This window comes from Aythya fuligula, chromosome 1 (genome assembly GCF_009819795.1).
Source record: "Aythya fuligula isolate bAytFul2 chromosome 1, bAytFul2.pri, whole genome shotgun sequence".
NCBI lineage: Eukaryota > Metazoa > Chordata > Aves > Anseriformes > Anatidae > Aythya > Aythya fuligula.
In genome coordinates this window covers 1,680,218-1,702,191 of record NC_045559.1, presented here as the reverse complement: position 1 = coordinate 1,702,191, position 21,974 = coordinate 1,680,218, and the positions used below count along the sequence as shown (strand labels likewise).

The following is a 21,974-nucleotide window of genomic DNA, read 5'->3' as shown; positions in this document are numbered from 1 at the left end:
TTGGCCCAAATTTTGGCCTTGCGCTGAGTCGAGCATCTTCGGCACTAACGAAGCAAGGCTCGTTATAAACGTTGGGCTGTGCAGGCTGTCGCTGAAAGGAGTTTGCAGGTAAAGAGCTGCTCGGGCAGGTATTTTATGAGGCTGGATGGAAAGGGACAGTTGGTGTAATCGCCGTGGCAATTAATTACCACGTGCTGGGGGTGATGAGAAAGTAAAATCCAGCGGCTCCGGAGCGGGAGCGGCAAAAACAGGACGGGAAATGAAGAAGGAAGAGATCCTGACCACCAGGACAGGCTGCGAAGCCCTTCCTGAGGATTTCAGGCCCCGGATAACACCCACCGTGGGTTCAGCAGGACCTGGCAGTGCTGGGTTTCTCCATCCATCCGTTTCCCCACGTGTCTGTGCCGTCCCCGGCTCCCGGAGGATGCCGGGTGGTGGCACGTGCAAGCTGCTGGGAGGGAAGGCGGCCGCTTTCACTTTTGCTTCTCCTTCAGGCACTTTCATTTTCACCCACTCAGTGCCGTGCACTCAGCCTGGCCGTGTCAGGGTTTTTTAGGGCTTTCCTGAGGGGCAAAAAGAGTCTTTTTTGGGGTGGGAACAGATCTGAAGGAGCTTCTTGAGTCTGAAAGGGAAGGTGGGGGTCAAGAGCGAGCTGCTGGACTTGGTGCCACGCTCTGTGATTGTTTCATCTCGTTTATTTATGTTATTTCTGCAGCAACTTTTTTTTTGGGGGGGATTCCTGGACTTTCAGTTCGACGCTGCAGCCGAACTCGAACTCTCAGGGAACAGGAGGAGCAAATGTTTGACTTACAACCTTCAAAACTGCTGCTGATGTTGCATTTCCCAGAGCTTCTCAGGCTTTTTAGAAATCCTTTCGCTTTCACCCCCGCGAGAATACCCGATGCTTTTGCTGATTTAGCACCACGAACCCTCGATGCTCCACTCCTGAAGGGGTTTTTAACCCCGGGAGCTGCCTGGTCAGCTCGGTGTCTCTGTATGGAAACTCACAGCGGGGTCCAGCCACGACTTTTCTCATCCTCTTCCCATCTCAGTCTTTCCCCAGAGCTGCCGAGGACGCGGTGTTGCCCGGCGCTGTCAGCGGGAGGAGCGGAGCAGCGCGGCCCGAGGAGCGAGGTGCTCAGAGCAGGAGCCACGGGATTAAATGGCACCGGTTGCAACCTGGTGTTTTGGGGCCAAGAGGAGCAGTCGAGGGAGCCGGGCTTGGTTAGGCTGGAGAAGATGCTGAGGACAGGTCGGTCGCCCCTCCGCAGCTCGGGATGGGGCTCTGGACACAAATATTTCTCTTCTTATTTCTAGTTTTGTGTTTGTGCAGAGCTGGGACACAATTCCCCGCTCTGATTTACCTGGGGGAGGCTGAACTCGCTGATTGCTGCCTTGAGATTGAGGGGATGCAAGAGGGAGTCAGAGACAAAGCAAAACAAGAGGCAAGCAAGGAAAAAGACGAGCAAACTTATCCCTTCCCATCCTCGTTAGGCTCCAAGAGAGAAAATAATACAGGCAGAGGTCTGCAAGACCTCTTCATCTTTTATTTTTCTGCCCTGAGAGCCCAGTTGTGTTGTATTTCTGGACATGTTTTTATAGCGTTTCCCCCCCACCTTTTGCCATGTCCACATTTTTAGTTTGCTTGGCACGGGGCAGACGCTGTCTCTATCTGGATGCACACAGTTCTAGCTGATATTTTCCTCTGCCCCTTTTAAAAAAATCCTTTATTGGCCCTGAGTAGTTCGCCTGTGTCACAAATCTTGTTATTTCTCTAAATACTTCTCTCTTATTTACTTATTTAAGTTGAGGGGAGGGAAAGATGACAACCAACCCTTTAAATATAGGATTAAAACCCCGAAGAGGCCGCAAGGCAGCACCTGATGCTATCCTCCTTGTGGGCCTTTCTGCTCTGGAGGTTGAAGTGGGACCTTACCTGTTTGTCTTCAAAAAATGCTGGGAGGTTTTTCTTAAAGAGCAGCCAGCATGAAACACCTTGGCTCGAGGTCTGGAGGTTCCACGCTTCTCACAAATGATTGCTTTTATATATTTTTTTTTAAGTTCCCGGGGTCGTAAGCAATCAGCTTTTCCAGCGTGTCTGTGTTGCAAGCTCGGCTCGAGATTTCAAATCCCGTAGGTCGTGAATCATCACCAGCAGTAAAGCTTTGTAAATCTGCAACAGGGACCGAGCCCAGGATTTCCTGTGTTTCTCCACGGCTGCTCTAATTGATATTTGGATGTTAGCAGCAGCAGGAGCGTAAATATTGCAGGGCTTTCCTTTGTCTCTGCCTGCGTGTTTCATTTGGTGGCTGCTTTGGGATCTCTTCTTGGTGGGCTGCTGCTGGGAGGTGTCTTATTGGGATGTTTTCCTTAGGAGATACCTGGCGAGGGGTTTGGGCTTTGGGAAAGCGCTGCGTGATGGGGCTGTGCAGGAGGTTTTGCCCTTGTGGCACTGCAAACCACGTTCATGAAGACCTTTAGAGCAAAACCCATAACCCCAAGAAGCCAACCTGGCCACGGAGCAGCTGTGTGCAGACGTCAGCTCTCGCAGCCTGCAGGAGCTCGCCACAAATCTAAGCAAGTTTTTAACACAAGAAAAAAAAACCCTGACCTTGCTCAGAGGCCGTAAAGTTAATTTGCCAGCAGGTTTTGCTTCTTTGGCAGTTGTTAACGATTTCCCTTTTTTTTCCTGTTGCAAAGAAAGAACGTTTAAGAGCTCGTGAGCCAACAGGCAGCCCCTTTTCCTCCTGGCTGAGGGTGAATTTTGCTTTCAGAGCAAGACCTGGGGGCTCCGTGGTTGGAGGGGAGCTGCTGGAGACGTCCCAGTGGGAGGCTCAGAGCTGATAGATCAGCTCCGTGGAGATCTGGGCTTGTTAAATCAGCGTGCTGGGAGTCACAGCCAGCTGCCACCCGGCTCTGCTGTGGCCCCGCACCCATCTGGGAACGACCAGGATTAAAATTTGGCTTTTCCTTCCCCAAGGTTTTAATCCGGAGTCACAAGAGTCGAGCTCCCTGCTGCAGACAGCGGTTTCAGTGCTGCAAAGCTGCTACTTGGATTCGACGTCTCAGGATGGGTTTCAGTACAGCCAAGCAATTCTGGTGGAAAACGCAGTTTTTCTGAACGAGGTGAGACCCCTGGGAGAGCTGGAAGCTCAGGAAACGGTGGCGTTTCTTTGGGGCCCCAACTGGGGGGCTGTAGGGCTGTAAATTTTGGTTTATTGGCACATCTGTCCTTCCTCTGTAGCGTCTGGCTCACCTGCCTGCCTTGCAGAGCCCCGTTTGTAGTTCCTGGCTGGGGAGAGCCTTTGCTTTGCTTTCTTCTCCTCCTTCCTTCCCAGTCTGATCAGGAACAGAGGAGAATTCAGCCAACTTCAGGAGCTCGTGGAGCTGGTTGAAATGCAGCTGTGATGCCTGGTTGCAGGGTTTTAACGGCACTGCACGTCACGTATAGCTCTGATTTCACAGCAAGGCAGATGTCCACATGGTATTTCTGCCCTCGTACCTCTGCAGGCACCAGGTTTAACCCCAAATATCCCTCTTCCAGCTGTCTGGGGTCATTTGTGGAACCACTTTTAAATGCCTTCATCCCGCCAGTCTCGTTGCCATTGGCGTGGAAGATGAGCTGTCTCCTCTGAGGGCAGGAGCTGACCCGTCTGCTTCTTGTCATAAATTAAATAGAGCTTAGAGATCTTGGCTGCTTAGATCCAGGGAATTCACTGGCTGAAAAGCTGGGGAATCAGGAAGCAAGTCAGTTGTTTTGAGTTCTGAAGTCAAAATAAGCAAAAGCAGTGATAAGACTATTGTTTTCTTATCTTATAATCCCATTAAAAAAAAAAAAACAACATCCTTCCACAACTTCTTTTAGCAAAGCCCAAAAACATCACGGACACAGCTCTCTATTTGTTGCCAGCACTGGGAACGTGTGCTGCTTTAATCATCAGACAAAAGAAACCAGAGTAATTTGTGATCTGGCTGGAGCCAAACCCTCTGAGCTGTAGCTGCACGACAGCATCTGCTCTCTGATCAAATAATTCAGGCTTCCCAGGCTAGAGAAACATCTCCAAGCATCCCCACTCATGTAGGTATCCATGGTTGATTTGTCCGCTGATGGCTGCAGCTGGCCACTAAATGTGATGCTTGAAAAGCTCCCGAGCAGCTTGGTGAGAGGGGCGAGGAAGAATAAAGATGGATTTTTTTTAAGGATGGATTTTTTTTAAAGATGGATTTTTTTTAAAGATGGATTTTCTTGGGATGCACACAGCCACGGCCACCTTTGTGCCACAGCGGGATGCTGTGAGGCTGGATGTGCCTGCTCTCCTTTGGAGGATATTAAATATTCTTCTGGGGACAAAATAGAGTCAGAGAGCTGTACAGATTGGGGTTCTTGTGGGATATTTGGTGTGCGTGTGCCTGGGGAAGGGGATGCCCGTGCAGCTGGAGGTCTGTGGGCAACACACCTTCTCTTACTGCTCAGTCACTTGGCTCTGGCACGAATGGACTAGAACCAGGTGTTGTTGTTGTGTTTTCTGCAGCTCAAAGCTTTTGTCCAAGCAAAGGAAGCCGCCGGCTACAGCCAGGAGGAGCTGGAGGAGACCTTTGCATTTCTCCTGTTTGACAATGAAGAAGAGGTAACCTAAAACGTTTACTCAGCTCAGAAGGTCGATGCCAAGTGCCTGCACATGGGCTCCTTCCCACAAAAGCCCGGCAGCTCTGTCGACAGAGTGTCCTGGCTTTTCACACCCTGGTTACCTGCGCAGTTGCTGCTGCATAAATATTCCAAAGCAGGTTCTGAAAGCAGCACCCGGGAGGTTTAGTGATGGATCCTGTTTTCAGACTCTCTAGTTGATCACGGTTTGAGGTCTCCTTTGCCCTCTGCAGGGAGCTATAAGAAGTCTTCCTTTGTTCCAGTGAGTTTACGGTCAAGTACGGGCAGGTGAAAACCTTCCACACACAATTAGAAGAGAAAAACATTTCTGTGACAGAAGGCAGGAGTTTATCAGATGGTTTTGGACAAGTTCCCTTGGTTTCCCTATCTACGTGGGAAGAGAGTCTTATGTTAGAAATAGTTTTCTTGCCCATGTTTCACAAGGAAGCTTTTGATTTTGTGTGAAGAGTTTGCCTGCACAAGGATGCTCAGGGAGTCTAGTGGGTATTCACTTTTAACATTCTTCAGTGATGCCACGGTAAATCCCTGCAGGGATGGTTTTGTTCAGGGTGAGATTGGCCTGAATGCAGTTTAATTCTGTCCAGTTTGGATTAAGGTGCATCAAAACAAACAACATTCAGTCAAAACCGGGGAGCAGGAACTGGCCAGCTTTGGTTTAGCTGTTTGAAATTCAGCACTGTCTGTGCCAAGTGACTGGGCTCCTCGTACAGGAAAGAGGGAGCTCGAGACCTCGTCTGTTATAGGCACCTAAAATCCCTGAGCTAATTTGCTGCCTGGAGGTTCCTCCCTCTGTTGTTCGGAGAAGGAGTCTAGCTTGATAATCTAGACCAAACACGTGGCTTTTAGGAGGCAGAGATTAGATAAGTTCTCCGTGTTGCTTATAAAGATGCCAAGGACAGTTTGACCAATTTGCCTTAATTTCTCACCCACCATGAGTTCAAACTGGCTGCTCCTGTTGTCACTCTTTGGTCAAGGTAAATTTGGTCTTTGCGTGCTTTAAGGAATCCGTTTGGATTAAACCACAGTGGGTGAGGCACTCCCAAGGCAGCAATTGTGCCCCATGCGGGTGTAAGCACGGAGCAGAAAGTGTCCTTGCCGTTCATGCCAACCCCGTTGTGGTTATCTTTCAACAAATTTCCTGTGCACATAAAGAAAGTGCAAAGTCCAGCCATATGCTTGCACCCTTTTCTGGAGATGCTGGATTTTCTCCAGGTTTTCTGAAGCTTTTCCCTCGCCCCACGGATGCAGAAAACGCTTCTGTTTCCACGGAGGTTGTTGGAGCAGTCCTTTAGCAGCACACTCAGCATTTCACACCCAAAATGACACATTTTCTTCCTGTTGGTTTCGGTGGCTGTTGCGTTTAGGAGTGTTTTTGCTGCATGTGTTTTGGCTCTGCAGTGATTTGTAGTTGACTTGCCCGCTGCAAGTATTCTGCTGACTGTTGTACTGCAGATTTAGGTAGCTGTGCCCCTTACCTTTGCAAACAGGCAGTAAAAGAGGCTGTTTCTTCTTTTGAAGGCCAAAGAAGTGTGTCAGACAGGCCTCCGAGTTAACAGCAGCTCTATTTCCATGCTTGGTGATCCAGCAAAAGGTAAGATTTTCCATTCAGTCACTCTTCTGGAGACATAAACTCCTTTAAAAACAAAAGCAAAAGCCCAGAGAAAACTCCTGGTACTGCCTGGCTATTTGCTGCAAAGACCCACAGAGCCACACGTGTTTCTTTCCAGAGAAATTGCATTTGTTTGGATCAAGGAAGGAGCAGTGTTTTCCTTCTGACCCCTCAACCAGATGAGGATCTTCCCCAGCAAGTGTACTGTCTCTTCTGCTCTCCATTTCAGGCTTTTTTTCCTGTGTTAATAACCACCTTTTTGTCACCAAAATGACTTTTTGGCAGCTCTGCACACCGGTTTGCTCTTCAGAACCGCCGTGCTGAGCTTTTGCCAGCAGTCCTGTTAATAACCAGAGCAGATCAGGATGTGCCAAAGCCCTTCGCAGCCCTGGCTTGTCCCCATATTCCCCCAAAGTACTTCAACACCCATCTTGTCCGCAAATATAGAAGCCCTTTGTCACATCTTCCTAGGAGACACAAGCCCTTGCTTGGTACGTTTTCATGCACTCTCACGTGTTGCAGACAAAACTGAAACTAACCGGGCTCTTGTCCCAAAAGAAACCCGAGTGAACTGCTCACTCCTTTCCCAGAGCTGACCCTGAAACATAAAATGCTGTTCCACACCAGCAGGCAAAATAGGAAGAGAGTCAAAAAGAGTTTCGCCCTTTTTATGGCAGCAGAGTCCAATGAGGTTTGCAGCGCTGGCTCTTCAGAGAATCCCTTTCACAGGAGCTTCCTCTTGACAGGTTTTTCAGCACTCAGCATTTCTCGACAGACCGTTCATGCTATCTTGCATTGCTTTGGTTTCACAGGGGTGTATATATCCAAGTACGCCGACTGTCTTCTTCCGAGACCCTGGTACCATGGGAAATCAGGCTATATTGTCATCTGCAAGCTAATTAAGGTAAAACACAACTTTTTTTTGTGGAGTGGTTTTCCTAAATCAGTGTACGATGCAGGGGGTTTTTAAGGACACGTTGGTGCCCAGCAGTGTGGTGGGGTAGGGTGTAAAGTCAGCTTTCTCAAGAGCTCTTTGGGATTTTTGACTATGGGATGCGCCAGACTAGAAAGCAAGACATCAGGCTGGGCTTGGCTGGTGGCTCAGGGATGCAGAAAACCTTCCAAATGCCACCCCTGTGATCAGAAATTTCCACTAGGGTCACTTTTTCCCCCAAACTTTCATGCATTTTTACAGTTTGAGACAGTTTGAAGCTCGAGTTCCTCCTTAAGGAGGGACTCCCTTCCTCCATGGGGCTGGCGCAGGGCCCCTTTCTCACTTCCCCACTGGCTCCTGCTCTCCGTAGCAGGCTGTGAAAGCACCTTGCTCCTCTTGGCTCTCATTAGAGCTGGTTTGTGTGCCAAACCAAGCTCAGACAAGTCATCCCCTCCTGTTTGGAAGGATTCAAACACCCACAGCCCCCTCAAGACGAGAACACTGCTCTTTAGGGAAGAGGATGATTCGGGGGTCCTTCAAAATACGTCTCTGCCAACGCTTTTGTGTATTCTTTTTTTAAATTACTATTCCATTTGCTTGCCCAGGGAAAGGTGAAGGTGGTGTCTGAGAATTACACAACCAGCTACACCTGCCCCTCTCCCGGCTACGACTGCCACGTCGCCGTGAGCAAGAACATCGTCCCGTCAAAGGCCAGCCCCTGCCAGGCCTTTGAGCAGAGCCAGGTATGGGGTTTTGGAGCAGAAGGACTGTGCAGACAGCTGGCGTGCAGGCAGCAGGGGAGCACAGCGTTGGCTGAGCTGCCTTTGCTCCTTCTCCACCACGTATTTTCATCTGTTTCCCTTCTCCCCCTAGTATTACGTGTATGAAGTGTCCGACGGCAGCGCTGCGGAGCGCCCCAGGCAGATCTGCCCCTACATAGTCATCACCTGCCAGTACAGAGAGCCGAAGGAGATGCCCGTCTTAGCTAGAGAGAGCCTGTAAGCAGCTTGCTGTCCTTCCAAAACACTATTTTTGTGAGCTGTTTTTCCCCTTCCCGTTGCTAAATATTCTTCTTTTTCTCCCTTTTCTCTAGACCTGAGCCTAACCACAAAGGTAAGGACATCTGGCAGGTGGCTTTGTTTGATAAATGTGCCTTTATCTGTTCGCCCTCCTCTTTTTTCCTGCTTTTTCTGAGCCGTTCTCTCTTTTGCCAGTAGCATTTTACTGCCCGTGGAGGGGGCAGCTCTCCATCCGGGGCCAGCTCTTGTGCAACATTGCCCTGAGGACCCCGTACAGCTCCACGATCCCAGCACAGCTGTAAGTTGCTCTTTCCTCTTCTTTCTGTGCAATATTTGGAGTGTGCAGCGTTGCAACCACTCTTACCGACCCTTTGGGGATTATCTTGGGGTCCTTAGCAGGCAGGTTGGCTTCCAGCACCTGGGTATCCATGGACCAGAAAAGCCAATTTTGTGTCTGTTGCCCCATCCTTTCGTTGAACAACAGCTTCTTGCAGCTGTGCCAAATTACCTTACACGCAGTCGGGGGAATTATCAGGGTCAGGAAGGGATTTGGGGCAGCCAGCAGTGTGGTGTCACACACAGTAGCAGCTGGAGGAGGACACGAGATCAGGCTTCTTACAGCAGCTGGAAACAGCTGCGTTTTGTCACCACTTTGTTATGTTAACAGTTCGGGCATGTTTATTCTGAAACAATTACCCCTGCTGGGGATTATTTCTCCTTGTGAGAAGTGGGCTTCCTGACAGTGCAAATAAAGTTAGCCAATTGTGTTTACAGATTGGCACGGTGGCAAATAAATTATTGAGGTAAGTGGCATTCAAAAAAAGGGAGGTATTTAAAATCTTCATTAGTCAGGGGCCATCCAGCAGGTAACGACTTGGAACAGCCAGTAGCAGGGCACAAATATCAGTGTTTGGAGTGGTTCATAGTGACAGGGCTACACCTGGGCTTAATCCTGAGAGCTTTTTCTGCACGTGAGCCCCGCTGCTTTCTCCCCACAGGCCTCCCAACCTGGACATTAACCACGTCATGGGGCTGTCTGACTTGAAGAAAAAGCTGCCAGAAGCTGCGTTTGGGAAAAGAAATTACATTGAGAATGAAGGTGAGTGTAAAACCCACCAGCATTTGCAGGGGATGTTTGCAGTTGGGATTTGCAGGAAAACAAAATTTCTTACGTGATTTCCCAGTGAGGTGAGGGACATTCCACCTCTCGGGGTCTGACCCAGCACCTCCTGCAGCATCACTCAAATTGCTTTTTGTAGCTGCAGAGCTAGGATAGGAAACATCTATGAAACAAGGGTTGAAGAGGAAACTCACTATAATATCAATGCGTATGTCTTATAATTAGGAAATCTTGATAACAGGTTTGTTTTTCGCTTTTCTTTTTTAAAAAATACGAAACAAAACCAGTGCTTCCATCAATTGCACCCCCACCTTCCTGGTAGGGGAGTGCTTGGTTGTTTGGAGTTGATGCAAGAGACATTCAACATGAAGTTCTCTCTCTTTTGTCTGCAGTCTGCTTCCAGGGCGTTTACTTCAGTCTATATGAAGTGGAAATAGCAAATAAGGATCAACATAAAATGAATCAATTATTAGAAAATCTAAAGAAAAGGGACTTGGTAAGTATTTTAAAACGTTTTCATTCTGGCAGGAAAATACTCTTTTATTCTTCTGAATCTTTGGGAGCATTACTGAAAGATTTGGAAATAATGCAAAATGGAACGAATTTCTCTGCTTTAAGTATTATTTTCATGCTTAGTTATTCTCCAACATAGTTTAGTCTTTCTGCTACCTGAAGATTGCTCCCTATGAGCTGGGACCTGATTTCTGGGGTGAGCAGAAATGTAGCAGGCAGACCTCTTTGGCTGTCTTTGTGCCAGATGAGACTGGTTTATTGGCTCGTCTTTGCATTTCCATAGTGGACAAGGACTGCAAGGGGATCTTAGATATTAAGAAAGTGGGAGCTTTCAGTGCTAGAATGAGAATTATTAAGCAAAAGACATAAGCTGCCACGTGCCTGCCTTTCTTCCTTTTCTTTCCTGCCTGAAAAATAGTCCCCACTCAGCTCCTCACAGCTACGCTGCTGAAGCCTTGGCGGCTTCTGAAGATATTGAGATTTATCTCTGCTTTAACAGAGAATTTCCCATCTGTTGTTGCTAAAGGCTGCTTGCACAATAAGACCTGATAAGAGTTATTCCAGCACACTGGGGTTTTCCTGCTCCCAGCTCAATCTTCATGTCTCCTTTTGACTCCCGGGGCTGAGCATCGCCCCCGAGGAGCTCAGCACTGCTGGGATTCGTGCTTGGGGTTTGGCTTTGCTGCTGCTGGTTGCGCTGTCCCATCTGACCCTGCCTGTAGGTTCAGGGTTGTAAATTCCCAGCTGAAAACACACAACTGGCTGGGCACATCCTCCCCTCAGCGTAAGCTGGCAGCACTCCACGACCTGCCTGGAAGGGCTGGTGCTGTGAGGCACTGCTGAAGAGCTGCCCACCAACGTGCTTCTGCCATGCCAGAGCAAGTGTTTGCAGGAAAGGCTCTCAGCCTCCATAAATCCTTGATGAGACTGCCTTTTATCGGTGCCAACAGGAGAAATGAAGAAGGAGATAGCATAGATGAGGTAAATGTCCCTTCTCGTGCTGGTGGCACCTGGTTGTGGCATCCACGCTGAAGTTCACTTGATGCTGCACTGCTCGGGGTTCCCAGCATCTGCAGGGACGTCACCTTGTTGTGCTCCTTTTCTCCTCATTTCTGCCCAGCCTCGCAGAGCTGGACTCTGGAGGAGCTGGGGAAGATGAGGTGGTTGAGATGCAGCCGTGAGGAGCTTGGGTGCTGAAAGCAGCAGGAGCAGTGTTTCCCTAAAGCTTCCCTGTCAGTCTGGATTAAATCATCTCCCGTATCTCAGCAAGGACACGCTCACAGCCACTTTGGGTGTGCTTTTCCCTTCCCAACGTGCTGCAGAAGGGCTTTAGGCGAATCCTCTGACAGCCACTCCCAGAAGCCCAGGTGAAAAATGCCCTCTGTTTCCTTTCCCTTTCCGTGGCATGCGAGCCTGGCATCCGGCTTGCAAGTGAAAATGAAAGAGTAGCTGGGAACGAGCAGGGTTGCTCGAGGCCAGCTGCACTCCTCTGGGTGGAGGGTGACTTCTCTCAGCTCTGTGTCAGGCAGCTGCTGACTCGTGGCTTGCCTTTCCTCCTCATGTGCCTGAAAATCACCCCGCTGGTGAGAAACGATGGCAGTTTCATTGAGCCAGGTGACATCTTGGCTTTTATCCACTGGCTTGAGACGGTTTGAAGCAAGGAGCTGCCGTTCTGAGGAGCGAATATCACGCTGAAATTGTTCAGCATTTCCAAAGCTGCTCCGTTGTCATGCGGGCTGGGCTCCAGTCCAATCCTCCGTTATGTCTGCGTGTGCTGAATGGGATCGGCGAGCTTTCTCCGAGCGTTAGGAGCCCCGGAGTTACTCATGTCCTGGAAGTTCCCCTTAAAAGACATGTCTGAACGGCAGAAAGAGATCCAAACGGGTGTCCTCATGGAAGAAAAGGCAGCCCGAGCCCAGCTCCGAGGTATTAGGCAACACCCAAATCCCAGAAAAGCCTTGATAAGCCCACGGATCTTTTTAGACATGCAATCATCCTCTCCTGAGACAGAGGCACGGCGGTCTCTTAGGCTCAGCTTTTTGATTTTTTTTAACATTTCTTGATGCTGCTGCTGCTAGTAAGCAGGCTGCAGGGACTGAACTCACTCGGGCTCATGCCTGGAGCTGTTGGCTGCGGACTCAGACGCTCGTGTCCAGCTTTGCTTCCCCTTCTGGGAAAGCCCTCCCCTCGTGCTGCTGAGAAATCTTCGTGGCTGAGATGCCCAGGGACTTTTGAACCGAAAGGGGCTAAAATTATTAACCTTGCTCGTTAATTGTTCCTAGCAGCCGGTTTGGCTAAGCATTTCTGTTGTTTTAAGTAACAGATGGGAGGACTTTGGGATGAATAACAGCCTTAAATGGAAAACAGCCTTACTTTGGGCTCCAAGTCCCAGTGACTCAAGTGGCACGGCGGTGGCCTCGGCAGGGGTTGAGCTGGTGCTGTTGGCACACGTTCACCAGCACTCGGGGCTTGTTGACAGCGGCGCTGAGTGACATGAAGTGTGCTCAGGAGGGCAGGGAGAGGCTGCTCTAACTCTGTTTCGTTTGTTCCAGGCGATCATCAAATATTTACAAGATCAAGGAGTTCTTATCCTCCTGACCTCCTCCGCGTTGGCACGGGATGATGGTAATGCACGGCCACCTAGGAGCCAACACTTGGGCTTAAATGACCTGCCCTAGTGTAGAGGACGGGCACTTTTGTTGTTTGTTTTTTTTTTTTTAAACAAAACCTGTTGCTTTACTTCACAGGATTCGACCCCAAGGAGCCTGTCAGCCTCCTGGCCCTGTTTCTGTTCACCTCGTCCCGAGCAGTGTGCCTGAGAGGTAGGGAGGTTCTCTTGGCTGGCTTCAGATGCCACATTTTGGGTGCAGAATCTTCAGTTGAGGGTTCTAGCAGACATGTTCCTCTTGAAAAGCTGATTTCTCGGCTCAACACCACCTACAGCTTTAGTGCAAAGGGTGTTAAAAGAGGAGATGAGTCCCATCTGTTCAGCCATGCTTCATTTTTAAGCTGATGTAAACCAGGTCTCCGTGCTTTGACCCTTCTGCACATCCTTGCCCCTTCACAGGAGGGGCAAAAATAGTGAAAAATAATTGCTTTTCTGCGGTTCTTGAGTGAAAAATAATCGCTTTTCTTCCTCTGAGTTGGTTTTCAGCAGCATCTGCTCCCTGCACTGTGTCATATAAGGGGGTAAAACATCATGCCATCTGCTGGACCCTGCGTGGAGGTGATGTGTTTTGCTAAACCAGTGGGGAAAAAAGCCTAAAATATAAGTGAATTGTTCTGCTGAGATAACAAATGCAACGGGCTCTGTGAAAGGTCACTGCTGGCAGGGGGAAGAGGGGCAGGGAAGGGGATTTGCTCCCTTCAGGGCATTTGAGGGAAGCAGGGAGATGCTGTCGGGCAGAGCCACACTGCTTTGCTGCCATCAAGGTGAGGCACAGCTCAAGATGACCCAGTTTGAACATAAATCTCCAAATTAGAATGAGTTTCAGCATCCGTGGCATTTGCATTTTCTCTGGATCTTTTGGTTTTGTGGAAATATTCACTCTCCAGTTTCCTCTTGTGGACATAAATTTACTGCCCAGCTGGCCCGGACGGCTTCATCTGCACACCTCTCACTTCGTGTGCTTCCACAGGAACTCTCCTGGCCTTGCAGATCCCCGAGCAGGATATAAACAAGGGCCTTTTGCTCTGTGTAACTTCTGGCTTGCTTTTTGTTGAGTCATCCCAGGGACAAGCCAAGAGACCGCTCACGCCAGCACACCCTGGTATTTCAGTCTGCCCGGGTGTGCGATGACTGGCGTTGCCAGTGGAGCTGGACAGGACATTCCCATCTCCCCTCCCCGGAAGATAAAAATCAGCAGAAACGTCAAGAGAAGCTGCCAGCACTTCAGAACACAGGTTGCTTTGTCCTTTTTGGGGTTTAACCTGCAGCTATAAACTTTCTCCTTTGGGATCCGCACACGAAGTGGGCTTGTAAGTCTTGTGAGGACGCGATGGTAACTTGGCAGTGTGAGCTGCAGATGTCTTTGAGGCCTGAATTCAGTCTGTGAGGCTTTAAGGGCAGGCTGCTGGTGGCTGTGCTAGCCTGGCAGCCTTTCTCATTTCTTTTTTTAGGCAAGGGAGAGAGACAGGGATATCCAGAGGCAGCCTGGAAATCCAAGCTACCGGGACAGGCCTGGGTTCAGGAAGGTTTTTGCTGTGATGCCTGAAGCGAGGGCATAAAGTTTGGTGAGGCCAAGGGGGAAAACACGTGGAGATAAGACTGAAAATGGGAACTGACCACTCAGATATCCATCCCCGCAGCAGGGAGAGGAGAAAATACCAGAGCAGAGGGGTTTGGTTAAACAGGAGCATCCTGAAGCAGAGAGGGCACAAGTGGCTGCTTGGTGGGAAGCTCGGGGGCTGTAGCAGACGTTGCCCGGGGTTCACGTTGATGCCGAAGAGGAGGCAAAGTGTGGGCAGCCAGGGAGCAGCTGGCAGCGAAGTGAAGAGGCAGGGGGAGAGGATAACGTCGAGCAAAATGCTCCGTGTTGTTACGTGACACGGTCTGAGCTCTGATGGCTTCCAGATGTTTTCCCTCCGGTGCCAGCAGCGCTCCCGCACGTGCTGTCCCGTTTCTTCCTACGCGCGTGGCGTAACCCCAGCCAGCCGTGACTCTCCTCCGGGACCGAGAGCTCTCCTCGCCGGGATTATAAACAGTTCTGCTTCGTGGCTTCTCCTTTCTCTGAAGATAAATACATCAGGGTTTGGGGGACAGAAGGAGACGGTGACCGAAGACAGCAGCGGGATGCGAAGAGAAAAGGAGGTGAAGTACAGATGCGTTTGAAGCCACTTGGCGTGGAGTGGAATCCTGAATAATGTTTCCCGTTTTGGAAGGAGCAGCCTCGCCTCGGAAGGCGTTTTTCTTCCTGTCCAGACAGCTCGGCAGGAATGTAGGGCGGGCGTAACGAGCCCGGCGTGCCGCAGCATCCCCGAGCCAGAGGAGGAGGCAGGCTCGAAGGGACACCCGGGTTTGCTGGTAAGGAGGAGCAGCAGTGCCAGCACCAGGCAGCAGCAGAAAACCACGCGTCTGAGGAGGGGAGAAGAAAGCCAGGTTCCCCCAGGCATGGCTAGCTGGGAAGGGAGGTGACGAGGAAAGATGCTGGGGCTGGCAGCCTGGCCCTGCAGCCAAAAGGAAGCTCTGAGTGGTGACACACACGGGCCAAGCCTGCAAGTGCAAAGAATCAGACCGTCTGCAGCCTCGCAGAGGGTGAAGCTGGACAAATCTTGCTTGTGCAGGGAAGGCAGGCCACCAAAAGGCTCTCGGGGCATTTCTGGGTGCTAAGGGGATGCAGGAAGAGAGCCCAGCACAGAGCCACGAGGCTGGTTAAGGGAGAGGAGCATCTCCCTTCCGAGGAAAGGCCGAGGGAGCTGGGTCTCTTTAGTTTGAAGGAGACTGAGGGGTGATCTTGTGAATATTTATAAATATGAAAAGGGCAAGTGTCAGGAGGACGGAGCCAGGATCTCCTAATGATAGGACAAGGGACAAGCTGGAATGTGGGAGGTGTTCATAGGGTGAAATTTCTTCACGGTGAGGCTGAGAGCACTGGGACAGGCTGCCCAGGGGGCTTGTGGAGTCTCCTTCTCTGGAGACATCCAAAACCTGCCTCGATGCATTCCTGGGTGACCTGATCGAGGAGTTCCTGCTCCAGCAGGGGGATTGGGCTGGGTTATCTTTCAAGGTCCCTTCCAATCCCTAATATTTGGTGGTTCTGTGCCATCATTGTACCAAACAGAACCCATTCCCACCGTGCCATCCACCAGCCTGGGCTCCTTCGAGCCTTGGGACTTGTTCCTGTCCATCCTGGTGAGATCTAAACCCACAGCTTGGATGACACCACACACCGTACGTGCTAGGACGTTGCTCCTGCTGAAATCAGTGACACGCAGCTCCTTTCAGTAGGACCAGGCCTCCTCCAGCTTTATAAAATCCCCTGGGTGTTCGTACTATCCCTCAATCTGCTTCTTGCCTTTCCCCATCCCGCTCCAGAGCACGAACTCTGCAGCTTCGTGTGCTCTGCGTCCACCCACGCCGGCAGCAGGTAGGGATGGAGCTGCTGGGGGTTGCATTTGAGCAGGAAACAAACCCCACGAGTGGTCTGAAAATGGTGGTAGTCTAAACACCCAGCGTGGGCAAGCCTAAATTCATGCAAGTTTAAAGAAAAAAAGCGTTTTCAGAGCTCTGACTGTCCTAAAATTGCTAGAGCGAGGGGACGATCTCGCTGTGATTTCCTGCAAATGGGGCTAGCGGATACAACGGGAGTCTTTCCTCTTCATTTAATTCCTTTTTGACTCCCACATGCCATTTCTTTTTTACCTTCAGCAGTGACAATCACCTCTCAAAGCAGGACGTTGTCCCTGGGGCCAGCGTTCTCTTAGCATCTAATGGTGAGGTGACTCGGGGGGGGTTTAATCCTTTTGTAAGACGAGTGAAAATTCTTTTTCTTTTCCTCTCCCAGCTGAAGAGCACGATCCGAAAGATGAAAGGCGAGGGAGCGACGTCTCCTTGAAAATAGCCTCGGTTTTGCCCGGCCTTCGCTATGCCTTGCAGAAAGCCACCACTTCTCCCCGGGGGGACGCGCTCAGCACCGACGTGCGGATCAAGCAGCACTTCCAGGAGTATGCAAAGCTGGAGCAAAAGGCACAGCACACCTCGGGCCAAAACGACGACGCTCCCTGTCCTTCTCACCTGCCACCAGCCAAGGATGAATGCACTAAATCCCCGACAAAGAGCTCCGAGCAGTCTTTCTGCCAGCTGCAGCATTATCTCGCTGATCCCAGCAGCTACACGCTGGAAATGTCGGCTGCCTTAGGGTGTTTGGCTGGGGCTGCTCCTTCTCTTTGCTGCAGCTCGGAGGCTGCACGTAAAGGGGACTGCCCTTTGGCTCTGCCACCGGACCCGGCTCCTCCTGTACCAGCAGAAGTCAAACTCGAAGGTGAAAACCCAAAGCCCACCGTTGTGGGGCTGGACTGGAGTGGTGAAGGCTCCCCGAAAGACGTTAGCTCAGCCAGCGAGCTTTGGATGCAGCAGAACAAGAGGAAATCCAGCCAAACCGCTGGGACCAGCACCGGGAAGAAATGGTCACCCCTCAAGATGCAAATCCATTCTGGGGGGGACGGCAGCAGGGACAGGAAAGCGACCAAGAAGAAAATCACCTTCTCCTTTCCCAAAAAAACGGGGCTTACGGCCAGCTCGAGCGAGCCCATGCTGAAATTAGCCAATTTAGAGTTTCCGCACAGAAGGAAAAGAGGTAAGTGCTGTGTCACAGATCTGTAGCCGTGTCTCCGTGCTCCCTGGTTCAGCCTGGAAAGAAAAAGAGGGGGATTTCAGTGAAAATTCAGGTGGTGGATCACACCCAGCGATCTCTGGATCTCTGGAGACGGGTGGGGACGCCCAGGGGGTGCACAACAGGGGCTGAAGGCAGCTCTGATCCACAGGCCATCGGGATCTGCCCTGCCCTGCTCCTGCTGCCGTTGCTGGTGGATCTGCAAGAGGTTCTCAGAGAGGTAAATAAGTACCCTAGGGGTGCCGGTGTGCCAGGCAGGAATAAAATTCCTGAAGATCACCCATTCTAGGTCAGGAAAACGGGTTTCTAACGAGCTGAAGAAGCGATGCCTGATTTTAATAAGTGCTTTCTGATCATTTGCATCAGTAACCCGTTGGATCAGGAGCACAAATCGAGTTGATGAAGACCATTTTGCTGCTGCTGGTCACTTCTAGAGCAGTCTTTCCACATTCTTCAACTGAATATCCTGCGATTGTTGGTTTTTTAATCTGAGCCTGTCCCAAACGAAAAGAACTGCCCTCCCTTTTCCTCGCTCCAGGTGCAGAGGTCCTGTCTGCAGAATTTGTGCACAATACCCAGCCTGAACCTGCCCAGAAGGAAACCTCGGCCCCCGACAGCCCTGGCTTGGAAACCAAGAGGCCGAAAACGCTGAAGAACTCGGACCTGAAAAAGGTTCCTGCTGCTGAGACCAGCGCAAAGCCGCTGAAGAGTAAGGTGATAAAAAGCGTGGCGAGCAGCCCGCTGAAACCGGCAGCCAAAAAAACAGCAGAAAGCGGTAAGAATGCTGTTCCCTGCGGAAATGTTTGCTTTAAAAGTAGAGCCAGCAAACACCCGGGGCAGGTCGTGCCCAGCTGGAGGTAACAGCACGGGCAGCGGCAGCCAAAAGGCCTCACAAGGTTTAGGGCTTTAGGGATTAGGGTCTGGGTTGGGGTCTGCTGCTGCCCTGCACCCTGCAGGCTCCTGTTACACCCTCCCAGCACACACGAACCAAATTTGTTTGAGTCCTTTTCTAAGTTTTCAAATTTTTCTTCCTTTTTCTGATTTTTCTTCCTTTTTCTAAATTTTTTGGAGCCCTTTTCTAACCTCAGTTGGCACCCTTGGCAAACCGCTCAGGGAAAGTGCTGGGTTTTAGCTGCTCAGCTCCAAAACGGGTGAGGACAGGGCGTCGAAACCTCCGCTCACAGCCAGCACCTGCCCGGGTTTTTAGTCCATTTTTCAATCCAGTTGCTTTAAAAAAAAAGAATGAAACTGTCACACCTTTTGCAGACAGACTGCAGTGGGTTTAGGAGGCAGAGTTGGATAGTCCCGGAGTGCAGCGTCTGCAGGTGCTGGCTGGGAGTCTGCTTTTAAACTGAGAGCCAGTATTACGGTGCCAAGATAAATGGTGGAGCAGCAGTTGTTTTTTGTTAATTTGCCGCGTTTTCTCACACCTCAAGCTTTGATGTCCTTCCTCGGATCTGCGTCTGGGTTTTTTCCCTCTTCCCGGCGAAGCGGGAGGCTTTCAGGACTGGTTTTGCCACCCTGGCTCTGTTTGTCTGCTTTTCGTGCTCTTTTATTGCCACGTTGCTGTCAGACTTCCTGATAACGTGGCGGTTTTCATCGGCGGGCCTGTCGGGTGCTGCTCCTCACTGCGCTCCAGGGGCTCCAGGGTGGGTCCTGAGCTGGGTTTGATTCACCCGGAGGGCTCTGTCCACACTTTTGTACCTAAATCTAAAAGGCTGAACGCCAGGTTCTGCCAGAAATGCAAAATAAGAGCAGTTAGCAGTGAAAAACACTCAATTTATGGGTTTTTAGAAGGTGTTAACCTCCGTTAATGACTTCATGCTTTACCAACACAAGCCTTGAGCCAGGGTGAGGGGTGTTTTTAGTACCAAAAACTAAATGAAAGGTTTACTTGCTGTGCTCTGGCTGCCTCTGGGAGCCCCCAGGTTTCTGCGTGTGCCCCGAGGGGCAGCTCAGGGGCAGGTGATGCTGTTGAGGGTTTTTTTTTGTCTGTCTTTTAGAGGGCTGAGGGCTTTGTTTTAACCATGTGGGTTATTGCAGACACAGCACGGGGTTTCTTCCGTGGCGAGGGGTGCAAGTATTCAGACTAGAAGCACAAAGGAATAAAAAACAGATTCATGAAGCACTTAAAAACATCTCAGGTTGTTCGTAACTGCCCAAACTGCACAGAGACAAAGGGAAATTTCCTTCCCTTTGGATCCCGGGCCATTTATTTAGGTGAATTAACCCCATTCCTGAAATCAGCTGGATCCCAACTCTGGATCCTTCTGGAGCAGCCATGCCTGGTGTGACCACAGAAGTTTTGGGGTTATTTTGGGGTTATTTTTGTGTGTGCAAAGTCAGTGTTGGAGAGGCAGCTTTTTCCTGCCAAAACGAGGCCTTTAATTAATTGCGATGTGCCGGACACCACGGTCCCTGTCTGAACGCCATTTGTTAGCTGTGAAATCACAGAATTTCACAGAAAGCCTGCTCCGAAGCCCTTCTTGAGGCAGAACTGCTTGCCCTTCATTTATTCCCTTTTTTTTATTTCAATGCAGAGGGGAAGGAGCCGTTTGCCACCGTTCCGAGCGAGTTTTCTTCGCAGAGCCCCGCGGCGGAGAGCCAGATGGGCGAGATCTACCCAGGTGCTCCTGCAAGCCAATTTTTTGATCCGAAGGGGAACGACTACGAATCCCACGCCCTCAACTTGCTGGCTGACCTGGCTCTGGGCTCTTGTATTCCTTCCTTCATCCCCGGGGACAGCGGGGCGATCTCCTCGCCCTGCAGCCCACCCCGTGACCCCGCGAAGGAGCAGCAGGGCCTCCGCAAGCAGAAATCCTCCCGCGCTGCCTCCGACCACGAATACCACAGGGTGGACAAGCTGGCAAAGGGAGCTGCCTCGCCTGGCAAAGCGTCACCCAACCTGAAGCTTCCTCCTGCTGCCAAAACAGACCTAAAAGACCCCCTTCCCGGGGAGAAAAACCCCGGGATTGCCTCGAAAAAGATCAACCCCAACCCCAACCCCGCGAAAACCCGCGCCTTGCTTCCCAGGGAGACCCAGGAGGCCGCCGAGGCCAACAAGCACTCCTTCATCTCCTCCGAGCACTCCTACGCCTCGCTGCTGCCCGAAAACCTGAAGAAACCTCCCTACCCCAAAACCACCTCGTATTCTGGGCCGGCCCTTGCCAGAAACGGGACGAGGGGCGGGCGGGCTGGCCCCTTGGTGGGGAAGGTGCTGCCTTTCCGCCACCAGCAGAGCAGCGCCCACCCTCAGCCTCCCGCCGAGGCCACGGCGGCGCGGTGCCGGGGCTGCCTCCTCTCCCCCAGGCTGAAGGAGGATTTCGCCGAGAGCCACAGCGTGAAGAGCAGTGGCAAAACCCTGCAGGTGACGCGCCGCTGGGAGGCCGGCTACCTCTTCAGCTCGGACAGCAAGTACACCAACGACGAGCTGGAGAAGACGGTGATCCGCGCCCTGCACGGGTGAGTGAGCCTGGCAGACCTCCTGCAGGGGATCTCTCTTGCTAGACACCTGGAGCACTTGTAGAATGGGTTTTCTGTGCTCTTTTTGTGTTGTTTTTTGCGTGATAATTGCACTTTCCTCCGTGCTAAAACCCCGTTGTGTTGTGCTGAAGCTTGCTGTGGCTCTGGTACCCCGAGCCATGCACCCAAGTGCTTGTTTCTGCTCTCAACCCATTGCAAACCACATCGAGTGATCTATGACACATCTGGGCACTCGCAACCCTCCTTCAGTGGTGCTCAGCACCTCGGGGACCCAGAAAATGAGTGACCTGGGTCAGCAGGAGGGAGGAGGAGGGGTTGCAGCTCCCCCTTTCAGGCTGTGTTTGCTTTTTCTCTTCCAGGCCCTGGGACCCTGAGCTGCCCGACGACGTGGAGGAGATGAAGCTGATACTTCACATGTGGGTGGCTCTGTTCTACAGCAAGCCCAGCAAGGTGCTGAGCAGCCGCAGGAAGGTGGTGGAGCACAGCAACCCCAAGAAATTCGTCTCCTTGAACAGCACCGGGGACTTCCTGGAGCTGAGCGACGACGGCGAGGATTGTTTCGGGTCGGAGCCGTGCCCCGTGGACTCCCAGTCCGAGCCTGAGCAGGCTCCTAGCAGCTCCCTGGATCCCAGCACGCGCTGCCAGGGGGTTTTTCGCCCGGAGGAGAGCCTTGCAGACAGCACGGTGTCGTCTTCTTCAGGGGAGCTGCCCCCCGGGGAGGAGGAACCTTCCTCCACGAGCTCCGAGAGCCTTTCCCTCGCTGACCGCGCTGCTCGGAGCAACCTGGCGGAGAAATGCAGGCAGCTGGACCTTCCCGAGGAGGAGCACGGGTGTGATGGCTCGATTGCTGCTGCGGTAAGAGCCTGGGGGGCGGCCACGATCCCTTTTTGTGCTCGTAGGAGCGAGAGGAACGGAGCAGGAGGGCTTGTGGGTTCTTTTGGAACCACGTAGGGGGGTCCCCAAAGCAGGGCACAGGAAAGTCACCCAACAATTGGCTGCCCCAGGTGACAGCCACGCACCCGCACCCAGTTTTATCATAAAAAGGCTTCCAGGTTGGATGTCCTCCTGGACTGAGCTGGGCTCTGACAGGAGTTATCTATCCCTGACCTAGGGAGGGACTCGAGGAGGAGGAATCCCAAAAAATTAGAGCAGCGAAAGCTCTGCCGTGCCTAAGGCAACACAAACACAGGGGTCTGCTCTCCTTCCTGACTGAGAAAAGCCCAGTCACCGAGACCCAGCGTGGCTTTTTAGCACTCTGAAGGTCTCTGTAGCAGGGAGGAAATAAGAAATTGCTGTCCA

General features: G+C 51.4%; 1 protein-coding gene across 2 annotated transcripts in view; it reads left to right on the top strand.

The window, feature by feature from the left end:
• The window catches only part of TASOR2 (transcription activation suppressor family member 2), a 33,890-nt gene that overhangs the window by 4,132 nt on the left and 7,784 nt on the right, over nt 1-21,974 (top strand). For both annotated transcript variants that reach the window (XM_032207619.1, XM_032207620.1), the window contains exons 2-18: nt 1,053-1,252; nt 2,981-3,126; nt 4,533-4,628; nt 6,185-6,257; nt 7,088-7,179; nt 7,815-7,952; nt 8,083-8,207; nt 8,303-8,322; nt 8,427-8,526; nt 9,227-9,327; nt 9,741-9,844; nt 12,414-12,486; nt 12,609-12,683; nt 16,365-17,156; nt 17,731-17,967; nt 19,733-20,654; nt 21,035-21,530. In XM_032207619.1, coding sequence (XP_032063510.1) covers nt 1,053-1,252; nt 2,981-3,126; nt 4,533-4,628; nt 6,185-6,257; nt 7,088-7,179; nt 7,815-7,952; nt 8,083-8,207; nt 8,303-8,322; nt 8,427-8,526; nt 9,227-9,327; nt 9,741-9,844; nt 12,414-12,486; nt 12,609-12,683; nt 16,365-17,156; nt 17,731-17,967; nt 19,733-20,654; nt 21,035-21,530 — 3,790 coding nt within the window. The remainder of the gene's footprint in view (nt 1-1,052; nt 1,253-2,980; nt 3,127-4,532; nt 4,629-6,184; nt 6,258-7,087; nt 7,180-7,814; nt 7,953-8,082; nt 8,208-8,302; nt 8,323-8,426; nt 8,527-9,226; nt 9,328-9,740; nt 9,845-12,413; nt 12,487-12,608; nt 12,684-16,364; nt 17,157-17,730; nt 17,968-19,732; nt 20,655-21,034; nt 21,531-21,974) is intronic.